The sequence below is a fragment of the Odontesthes bonariensis genome, chromosome 8 (assembly GCF_027942865.1).
Source record: "Odontesthes bonariensis isolate fOdoBon6 chromosome 8, fOdoBon6.hap1, whole genome shotgun sequence".
Lineage (NCBI taxonomy): Eukaryota > Metazoa > Chordata > Actinopteri > Atheriniformes > Atherinopsidae > Odontesthes > Odontesthes bonariensis.
This window is the reverse complement of record NC_134513.1, coordinates 11,773,124-11,784,420: the sequence shown is the minus strand read 5'-3', so window position 1 is coordinate 11,784,420 and position 11,297 is coordinate 11,773,124. Positions and strand designations below refer to the sequence as shown.

The window sequence follows — 11,297 nt, the reverse complement described above, 5'->3', positions numbered from 1 at the left end:
CTGGATTAACTTGTGGAAACGCCACAGGATTGATTTAAAAGTCAACATTGCAGAAAAAGTGCAACCCATCATACAATAACAAACTATATTATTTTAGGAAAACTAATATGAGTGATAGGGAAAAAATATGAATATGAAAAAGGTTTAAAGTACATTTTAAAAGTTTAAATCAGTTATGTAGTAACTTTTATCTGTCGCTTGATCGTTCGACGTTGAAGGCTATAATTTGACGTTTTGCCAAGCCGCATGATCGCTACTTTTTTTCTGCCCACATTGTGTACCTGTCAGATCAAACTCCGGGTCTCAGTTCTCCGGGACCAGGGAGGAGTTAACGCCGGAGTTACGCAGTGACGTTTATTTTGTAGGAACCAGGAAATAAAAGTAAACAACGGTTTCCAAGAGGAAAATGATATTTAGTCATCCAAACGTCCACAAAGTCTTTGATTTCTCTAGTGTTTTATTAATTTTATACGAAGGTCTTATATTCCGAAAAATAAAACCCGTTTAAGGGGTTACTGAAAGTCAGTAATAAAACCATAGAGCTGAGAGGACGCGGGTGCGGCGGCAGCTAACGAGAGCTAGCTCGATATGGCACTTTTCTATTTTGTTTGAATTTGTTAACAGGATGAAATGCCCTCACGACAATGGCTTAAACACTGCTCCTCGACGTTAGGTTCGTCTGATGTGTAAAATAATCACCTATCATCTCTCTTTCTTTCTTTCCTGTATTTTGGTTTGGCTTTGCCTTTCAATGCCTTTTCACTTGTGTTGATTTCAGATTTAGCAATGTTAGCCATCAGATCTTCAGAGGAGGAGTCCACTGAGATTGAGGAGATGGACACCTCAGAGCCCAACTGGTGCTGGTTCTACCTGGCCGAGTGTGGCGTGTGGCATATGTTTGAGGTATTTCCAGCACATAGTCTAACCCTAATAAATGATCATCTTTGGTTTGCTCCAAGAATTGACCATTATATGCCAACTAAATATCAGTCTCAGTGAAATTACTTAATATTACAGCATATTTGTAAAACACTGACCTGTAACCGCAGTTTAGAGACTACAGACAGTTGTATGTCAAATGCTGACAGTTCCATAAGGAGGACTTCTTCAGATTACAGAGTAGTTTAAAAGCATGGTCATTTTCCAGTTTTTAAAACAAAATTAAAACATGATAAAAAAAGATTTTTAAAAAAACACTTGGGGACAAAAAAAACGTGTTACTCTTGTATGATTTATATGTTCATGTTCTCTATCAGATTGATCCCAGCGCAGCGTGTTCTGTGACCAGCGCTCAGATTGAGCAGTGCTACAACAGAAATCAACGTGGGGTTATGGAATTCTACACGGCCAAGTACACGTACAGGCTGGACTTCTCCGGTAAGACGACAGAAACTCTAACTAAAAGGTACATCAGACCGAATAGGAATAGGAACCTTTATTTAGCCCTCATCTATTTTTTAATTCCTCTCCAGTTATGCGACAGATAAATGTGACAACGGGGAAGCAGCGACCAATTAAACGCTCTCTGCACTCTGCCACCGGCTTCAGGTGAGATTTGGTAGTTAAAGTAAATATCTATTTTTCAAGCTTATTTTTTTTTAGTAATGACAAACTATTTTAACCGTCCTCTGTTCTTTCTTCATGTGTTCTGTCAGGTTTATTTGTGATAATCTGGCCTTGCCTGTTCCATGTCACTGGGAGAGAATCAATACAGATGAGCCCTATCAGGTGAATGACCTAAAGCTTTTTACTCAATTAATCTGATTCACACAAATTGTTGGTATTAAAGGGGACTTTCAGGGCTTCTTGAATCATTTCAACACATCGCTTTTTCAGTGAAGTTTGTCATCTGCAATGACGCAATGTAGTGTTGCGCTATTAAGTTTGTCTACCTAAATGAAGGGGGGGGGGGCTTATAATTTCGGAGTTCTGCTTGGTTTTGTTGTATTATCAGAAAAGTGGTGTCTGGCACAATGCTTTCTTTTAGTTTCATTTCTGGTTTGTCCAGTGTTGATGTGCTTTGCACTGTTGAACTACCAAAATATTACCTTTCAAACATACAACCATGTCATACTTGGGGTTACACATACCTACATGGGTGTATTAGAATACTCTAACCCTAACAATCGAGTTCACACAAAGCCGTCTCACGACAGTGATTATCAACCTGGTATGTCAGTCCATGTTTTCCAGCTCTGGGTGTGTGCCTTTGTGCAAACAAAAAGGAGCAACGTTGGCTTCAAATGTTTAATCGCAAACATCTGGAGCTTCACATTTCTGACAGCAAGGGCAACATGTAATCCTAAACTAATTAGTAAAAGAAAAGAATACTTCAGGTTGAAAGCAACAAAGTAGCTGCAACGAAAGGGTAGAAGGAAAACGAGCAAAAAACTTGCTTGGCATAATTAAGTCGATCAATGTCACGACTCCATTGTTAAGGCTAGTAAATTTGATTTAGACATTTATATTTCTTTAGATTTATATGTAGCAGGTCCGGTACATTTTTAAGTTCTTGTTCTTTCAGCCACAATAACAAAAACGGTTCAACATTGGCTTAGTTATGAAAGCATTCTTTTGTTGGTTACTTAGCGTCCATAATTTCTTGTATTTTGGTATGATTAGCTTCTTCTTGAACCGTTTCACTCCTGTTTGATTGTGTTTTTCGCAGCTTATCCAGCTCGGCAGAGACACATATGAGTTTAAAGAAGTAGCCAGACTGTACGAAAGGACAATGGATCATCCAATCAAATCCATCCAGAGGATTCAGAACTTGGACTTATGGGAGTTCTTCTGCAGGTAGAGAGTTGTTTTGTTTGTAATTCTGAGTGGACTCCACAATGTCCTCAGTTGTGCCTCGTGTGCGCAGAGGCTTCTGCTGTGACTGTAATTTGAATCTGGTAATTTTTCCCATTCCCTTTCATATACTGCTTAAATCATTTATTCTTGCTTGCAGTCTGTCAGACTCTTTGATATTCTGAGCTGCCCAATGGTATCGTCAAAGCCTTTTAGTTGGAGTTAAACAACAGCATTTGATTTTTGTGCAACATCTGAAACCACTCTGAGTTTGTCTTTGCTCGTAAAAGTCAGCCATACTGTGGTTTCTGGCATATATCTTCAAGTCTGTGCTATTTGTGAAATACAGGACATACTCTGTGTTGTGTTTTCATCTAAGGAAGAAAACACAGTTGCGAAAAGTCAAGCGAACACTGGATATTGAGGAGCGTATGCTGTTTCATGGCACAGGACACAGCAACATACAAGCTATATGTACATTTAACTTTGACTGGCGTCTGACAGGAAGTCATGGCGATGTTTATGGCAAAGGTACAACCCTTTGTGTTGTGGTGTAACATCATGAAAGAATTCACTGCGCTTTCTATTGCCTCTGATTTTTAACATTTCATTTAATCGCCTCTCCTGCAGGGAGCTACTTTGCCCGGGATGCCAAATATTCCAGTAAATTCTGCCACACCACGGGGAAACACAACACCACCTTACAGAGACACGGACTTGCACCGCCTATATTTGCCAGCGAGCCGCCGTATAAGACCATGTTCCTGGCCAGAGTGCTTGTTGGCGAGTACACCGTCGGTCACCCTATGTACTGCAGACCACCCTCTAAGGATGCCAGCTTCACCAACTTTTATGACAGCTGCGTGGACGATATGGCCAATCCAAAGATCTATGTGATTTTTGACAGCAATCAGATTTACCCAGAGTATCTGATCGAGTTCTACTGATGCCTCACTAGAGTCTACACTGTCTGCTTTTTAAATAAAGCTTGGATCTCTAACATGGAAGAGTGACTACACAGAATCAATGGTTGTTATGAAAGAGGAAAAGAGGGATATTTAGCTTTTTCTTTCAGTCAGATCCAGTGCCTGACTGGAGCATAGGTCATCCGAAGTGCCTTTGGAGAAGTTGAAAAAGCATGAAGACAGTAGCGACATTGTGTACAGTTTCTATACTGCACAGCATACCCTTGGGCAGGACCTTTTTGTTGGAATGTTGATGGGATGAAAAAGGCGGGTTTGTACTGAATGCGAAGTCTGTGCTTTCTTGTTCAATATGTGTGAAGAGTTGTGTCAAATAAGAGGGGCACCTGCAGCCTATAGATTATAGGTGATGTCCTGCCATAGGCCACACCCCTCTCCTTCCATATGTAGTGCTACACATATGCTTAACTTAAAAAAAAAAGAATCTTGTTAAAAGATGCTCTTATCACTTACTTTGTACAATTAGCTGTCAGCTATTGACTTCAAAATATGTATTTATCTAGTACAATGTACTGCAAATGGGTGAAGAATGAGAGAGTAAAAAAAGTGTTTCAGTGAAGGGTCGGGCCACCAGAACTGCTCCGATTCTTCAAGTGTGTATTACTCTGCAAGAGGGAGGGAGAACCGTACTCCTAAAAGTTACGCCATCATTTTAGAAGCACTCTCCAACACATCGGTCCAAAGATGTTTGGTTCGGTTGTATTGAACTCTGATCTTTGCATCCTTTTCATACTTTCAGTATGTTACAGTGGACCCAAGTCATGGCATCAAAAAAACCAAACTCAACAGCTGCCGAATCCCTTTACTGTAAAGGGTGAGTGGTTCTGTTTTTTTTCCTTTCGAGTTGCCAAGCTTCTGTATATAAGCCTTATTGATTTTATTTTATTTTATTGTCATAAAAACCTTCTACCTCTACATTCTTGAACCATGCATCAGTGCACTTTTGACTCTTTCTGTGAAAGGTCTTATAACTGTGTCATAATGACATAAAGTCGTGATGTGTTCACTTGTCGCCCGGAGTAGTAAGTGTATCTTCTCTGACTTCTGTCTGACCTTGACTGTTTATTTTTTGTTACGTGTGCGCAGCTTAAGTTAATTTCAAGTGAAAACACAGTTTGGCTTCACATTTGAAATCCAGTCATCTGAGTGTAACGTCCTCACCTGCTCTAGCCTCATTGTCCGAGGGATCAGCCAGCCGTCTTTGCACTTTGTGTCAACTTTTCTCATTAAGATAATAATGTCGCAATTACATCGAATGACAATCACACAATTAAGAAAGAGCGTTGTGCATTTGTTGGATTAACTGTATGACTGTTTGTTTTGAGATGGGTGGATAATGATTATTCAAAGGTGAGCGGCAAGTACGAGATTGGGGAAATTGGCTACTTCCTCAAAGTGAGCGACGGGGAAAAAGCCTGTTACCTTTAGTCAGAACTCAACAGCCGAGAGTGTGTGAGCTCAAGTGTGCTAAACCATGTGTGTGTTCGTGATTTGCACGTTATAAGTAATAAACTTTTAAACACAGCACTTTCAGTGGACTCTTTTTAGCTTGCAACATCTTTAAAGCAGGAAGAGTCATGGTAACATTTAGTCCTCTGTGTGAAACGCCAGCCTACCTCAGTGGGTGTGGTTTTGATTCATGAGAAAGGAGCACAAATGACAGCTTCAGTTACTATCTGTGCAACGTGGAGAAAGGTAGGTCACTTTCACTCATTTAGCTTTTTTTGGGACTCAAATAGTTTTTGTCTGTTGGAACAATGTTCAGAGATAATGGAGTGGAATACATGGACACATCAGACACCCCATGGTATTGGTATTATCTTGGGGACTGTGGGAGTTGGCATAGGTTTGAGGTGAGCTGCTTTATGTGTTTCTCTATATCAGAGTCAGTCTATTTCATAAATCATTCATGAGGTGTGATGTAGCTAACCTCTTGATAATTAATTTCAAATCTTCAGGATGACCCCGACAACACATTCAAGAGTGAGGATATTGAGAATTATTACCTGAGAGACTCAAAAGCTGTTCTGACATCAAATTCAGGCAACTGCAGAAGCCAAATTGAATTCTCTGGTATTGGAGCGCATTCTCATGTTTACAGTTCTGGTTGAATTAAAGGTGTAAGAAATTGCTGAAATGATTCACAGTTTTTTTTTTTTTTCCTGTGCAGTGATGTTGCAGACCGACCTCGCCACAAAAAAGCAAAGAAGAGTCATGCGGACCTACAAAATTGAAAGAATGTGAGTGTAAGGAGTAATTATCTCCAACGGCAGAGTGTTCAGTATAGTTTCGTCTAAAGTGAAAGTGAAACGGTCACAGCAACAGAAACTGATTTCTCTCCTCCCTCCCACAGCTGCTCCTGTTTCACTGAGGCGCCTGTTTTCTGGCAATTTGTTGATCCTAAACTACCATACCAGGTGATTATGAAAGGAAGCTTGTAAAAGACATGATATATACATAAGTTCAAATAATAAAACCCTGCCCTCTTTGATATAGTCAAAAGGCTGAACCATCACACAGCTGTCTGCAAACTAAGAGAAAGGCAGTTTACACAGGTGGTTGAGCATTACTTTTAGTCATTTAAAGTGACTTACAAAATTCAAGCCTCAGTATAAGTCTACTGAGTCTATTTGTCTACTGTATAAATCTATTCAAATGACAGGGTAAAAGATACAGGATTGCAAAGTAAGTTCAGGTTAGACATTAAAAAGGTGTTGAAAGAGGGAGGTAAGAGATGAGTCTTCTATGGATGCGTCTAAGTAGAAAAGGATGCCTTTGCTCTGATAGCAGATGTAATTCTGAGTATTTACTTCCTCTCATGTAGGTTTATAATCTCGATGCTTTTTCCACAATCATAAATCTGCTGCACAGATTTACTGTCACTGCAGGGAATGAATAAAGCTGCACTTTATTTCCGTTCAAAGTCCCTCTTTTTTACACCTCACAGCCGGTTGTGTGTAATAACCGCAGTTGTTTGATTACTGGAAGAATAGCCAGCTTTGTTCATTTAGCCTCTTTGCACCACTACAGTTGATATGAAATCAGTGAGTGTTTAAGTTGTTTAACTCAATGTGTGTGTATGTCTGATATGTTTTAAAGTTAATTCCTCTGAGTGAAGTCACCCCTGAGTATCGGACTGTGGTGAATTATGTGATGTGTGACGGGCTTCTGGGCAGGCCCATTGTTTCAGTTTGCAGGATACAGAATGTGGACCTCTGGGAAATATATTGCAGGTGAGAAAAGCCTTTTAAGTTGCATCGTCTCTGTTCTGATCATCATTTCCTTTCTGTGTATGCAAAAAAATGTTTTTCTTTACTTTTCTGTCAGGAAAAAGAAACAGTTAATGAGGTTTAAAGGAGTCAAAGATATTCAAGAGCGGAGACTTTTCCATGGGACTAAAATTGAAAATGTTGACAGCATTTGCAAGTTTAACTTTGATTTACGGATAGCTGGTAAACATGGAAACGTATATGGCAAAGGTGAGCTAACTGCGATGTTTGTCGTGGATATGTGATCATTTATAGAAAACAGTTGCTGTTTCCTCAACTGATTTGAGTTTCTTTGTTTTTGTTCCAGGAATATATTTTGCCAAACATGCAACATATGCAGACCAATACAGTCCCGCTAGCACAACGTCATTGCCACTGCATGGCGGATCATATGGTGGATCCTCTCAAACTAAAATACAAATTATAGCTCGGGTGATGGTTGGGAAATCAGTTGCTGGACAAAGGCATTTTCGAAAACCCGATCACGGAAGTCTTGAAAATTCCCACGACAGCTGTGTGGATGATGCCAATCACCCCAAAATATTCGTCATATTTGATCCAAATCAAATATATCCGGAATATGTGATTCAGTACACGTGACCCCTGCATATGTAGGATATCTACCTCAGAATTTTTACAGCAGTTTTTTTTTTTCAACTTATTTTTTTGGAACTATTATGTTTTGCTTGAAATTAGAAAGTCAGCGGGAAGTCAAAACCCATCTCACAAAAGCCAGAATAAATTCAAAGCTCTCTGTTGCTGTATAGTTTCACAGTTGGTGACGTCAACACCCACACCCAGTGCCAATTACCATAAAGTGACTGCTCCCTGAAGTCATTGGTTTTGTGTTACCAGCTGTACTTCATAGAAGCTGTCAGCAGGGGCCGCTGTTGTCTCAGGAAAGGGTTTATATGATGCACGGGTCATTTTGCTCTTCCACATTAAGGGGAATCTCAAATGGCAAAATATTGCCATAAATATTGCTGAAAAGATGTTCAGCGTGAGCTAATAGCTCATCATAATGAATAAAATAACTGTCAACCCTCTAACTTGCAGTCAGTTGTCTTGTTTACTAGTTTAGAGAATAAGTGAAATTTTGAGAATTTAGAGAATAACTTAGATTTTCACTTTCTTGAATTTCAAAGGAAATTAATTGAATTTACATTTATATGACAAATGAAATAAACAATTATTTTTAAATTGTTAACCATTGATTCATCCTGGAACATCCTTGGCTTGTGTTGTAGATCTCTGGTTTATCTGTAAGTTGTATCTTTATTTTTTTTTTGTTTTGTTTTTTCTTTATATACCACAAAATAAATGGAGCATCGCGTTAGTTCTGGCAGACCACGTAGTCAACGCGCCCTTTGCCTATTGGCTGACGCCGACCCAACCCTTATGGCCAGCTGCGCTCAATGGGTAATCAGCTGATGCTCGCTATTGGATGCTGGCATTTGGGGCACTTCATTTAAACTTGGTTTGCTGTCACTGCTTTTTTTTTGCTCTCTGCTTGCACCCACCACCTCCCCTGCTCCACCGACTTCTCATTGCCAAACAATGTCATACTGTTGTTCATTGTTGCTTGCTCTGTTCTAGGGGGTTTGTTGCCTTTACAGCAAATGGAAGGCACTCCACCTGAGGATGCTGCTGTTCCCTGTCTTGGCTTCCATGGAGCTCATGGAAAAGTCGGGAACTTCCTCCGAACAGAGCCATACCGCCAAACATAAATTGTATGCATTCAGAATAAGCTTCTGAAATTCTTCTCTGTTCTCGTCTCATTTTGACGAGAGTGGTTCTGACAGAAATAGTTTTTTTTTTCCACAGAAGTGAGAGTGTTCAAAACAGTCAAATTGCATAAAAGCAGATCCCTGTATATTCTTAAATATGACTGGATTGAACCAGGCATCATCTGTCAGTGAACTATTTGAGATGGAATTCTTTGGTCCTGTGGGTACAGTTGTAGTCTTTTCAATGGTATTCCAAACCAAGCTTTATTCTGTGTGTTGTTTTTTTATGATATATATAAAAATACCCTCACACATTTATACTGAACAGCAGTGCACACTTAAAAATACGTCAGAAACTAGGACTGTGACTTCTTGCAAGTCAGTAAGTGAGTCAAGTTTCATATCTTTTTAAATATTCACAAGCTTTGTGTGCTCCCAGTCAGGCATGTGATTGCGAACACTTTGATGTCAGCTTGATCGGATGATATCAACATGTTGAGATTGTGAGAATAGCAGCTCTAATTAGTGGTTTAGCATGCGTGTGTGTCACCGATGGAGAAAAGACTTGTTCTGTCTCTGATGAAATTTTGACAAGTATATGCTGGAGGGAAATCGTCTTATTATTTTTTTTACAGTATTGCTCTCAACCCCTCTCAAACATGTTTCAGAATTTTAAATGGAGCACAGCCTGCAAACTAGGACTACACGGTTCTCTTTGGGGTCTTGGATGGGCTTGTTATTTATTTCTCAGCATAATCTTTTAAAACTTCTAATGAATAGGATTTCCGTGATGTTTAAGTCCAACTGAATTTCATATTCTCCGTATAGGGGATTGAATCAAATTAAAGACTTGATCCAATCTGTTGGATTCCTTAGCCAGACGACTTTTTATAAATATGCATTTTATCATTAAACTGGATTATAATGATTTAGATTGAATTATCTCGGCTGAGGCCCTTCTGTGCACAGTCTGCATGTTCCCCCTGTGCCTGCATGGGTTCTCTCACGGTACTCCGGCTTCCTCCCACAGCCCAGAACCATATGTTAGGTCAACTGGTGATTCCGACTTGATTACAGGTATTATTGTGGGTGTGCATGACTGTCTTGTTTGTCTCTGTGTTGTCCCTGAAATGGATTAGTGACCTTTCAAGCGGGTACCTCGCCCCAAACCCAACGACACCTGGAACAGGCTCCATCGCCCCTGCGACCCCGGACAAGATGAAGCAGATATGGCGAATGGATGGATGGATTCAACTGGACTGTATCTGACTGAAGACCAAATGAATTAGTTTGCTTTCTTTAAAAGTACTCTGGGATTACTTTTGTTTTGAATAGGTACCGAACAAAATTAATTGACCCAATTTCTGCAACTTCCTCTCCAAAATTTCGAACAGTTCAGAGTTCTGTTAATCTATAGAATTTTTTTTTCACACAGTGAAGCCCATTCTGATGTTAGACCGGCCTCAGGCATAAGAGTCACTCCATGTTTTTGTCTGACTTTTTGATTATACTTTATACTACAGTGCATGTTTATCTATGTTAACACTGCCAACTTTGTTCTGTGTTTGCTTTAAAACACGTTCTGCTACTGTAACTGAACCTCTTACTGCGTTTTGTGTGTCTGCCTGCCGACAGTAATACTACCACGTCACTGTTCAAACTCTGTCTGCAAGATTTACTGTAAATGCACCACACAGCTGCTCGCTGTAGCTGTGTTTACCATCACCTCTGATGGTCCCAGACAGGTGACATATTTAAGGAAAATCCTGAACCTTGACATCCAATGGGTTTCCCTTCATTTCTCACCCATCTGCATATCTGTCTCAAGAGAGTTTAATGCATAATAACTTGCTGTTTGTGCTTACATTCGAGTTTCACTGGTCCCCTACTGTGGATATCTGATTCTTGTTCACATTTTGACACTTATTTTACAAAGATTTCCAAGAAGCTTAGGGAGATCACGTGCATTGACATTCACAATATACTCTTTTCTTTTTATTGCAGTTGAGTGTTCCTAAATGTATTGAGTTTTATTGGATGTTGAGCACATACACTGAGATGCTTTATCACTGGTAAAATATTCTCATGTTTGAGTAATGAGCTCCTGATTTAGGAATCTAAAATCTAACTCTCTTGATCAGAGCCCACTCACAATTCTTTCTGGCATATGGGAGGCTCAGTCATGCTTTTGTATACTCTGGTGTTTCTGTCACTCTCCAAATATTGAGAAGAATTGTTTAGAGACTGAACTTGAGCCAGAAGAGATATGAAAAACAATAAGGAACAGAGGCAAACTACAAAGGACCCCAGCTGCACAGAAATGGCCGGGGTCCTGCCCAGACACTCCTTAGTCTCTGCTGTGCACAGCTTGATGTATGGCTGCACCGAGTGACTGGATCACCACCAAAACACTGACTCTCAGTCATTTATTCACTTAAATATCTAAGTACCCCCTATATACTTGCGCAGGTGTTACTGCTGGAATTTCAATTTCAAGTCTTCCTAGGCAGAACTACTCAGCAGAG

General features: G+C 39.9%; 2 protein-coding genes across 2 annotated transcripts; both read left to right on the top strand.

The window, feature by feature from the left end:
- Positions 1-342: 342 nt before the first annotated feature.
- On the top strand, positions 343-5,358 carry LOC142385319 (protein mono-ADP-ribosyltransferase PARP11-like). The gene is made up of 8 exons (XM_075471737.1): positions 343-673; positions 779-903; positions 1,257-1,377; positions 1,473-1,548; positions 1,656-1,728; positions 2,669-2,796; positions 3,173-3,324; positions 3,424-5,358. Exons 1-8 carry the CDS (start codon positions 631-633, stop codon positions 3,738-3,740), a joined length of 1,035 nt encoding a protein of 344 aa, XP_075327852.1. The 5' UTR covers positions 343-630; the 3' UTR covers positions 3,741-5,358.
- A 53-nt stretch (positions 5,359-5,411) lies between these two features.
- On the top strand, positions 5,412-8,094 carry parp11 (poly(ADP-ribose) polymerase family member 11). The gene is made up of 7 exons (XM_075471738.1): positions 5,412-5,629; positions 5,735-5,849; positions 5,947-6,016; positions 6,130-6,193; positions 6,876-7,009; positions 7,104-7,255; positions 7,353-8,094. Exons 1-7 carry the CDS (start codon positions 5,534-5,536, stop codon positions 7,643-7,645), a joined length of 924 nt encoding a protein of 307 aa, XP_075327853.1. The 5' UTR covers positions 5,412-5,533; the 3' UTR covers positions 7,646-8,094.
- Positions 8,095-11,297: the final 3,203 nt, after the last annotated feature.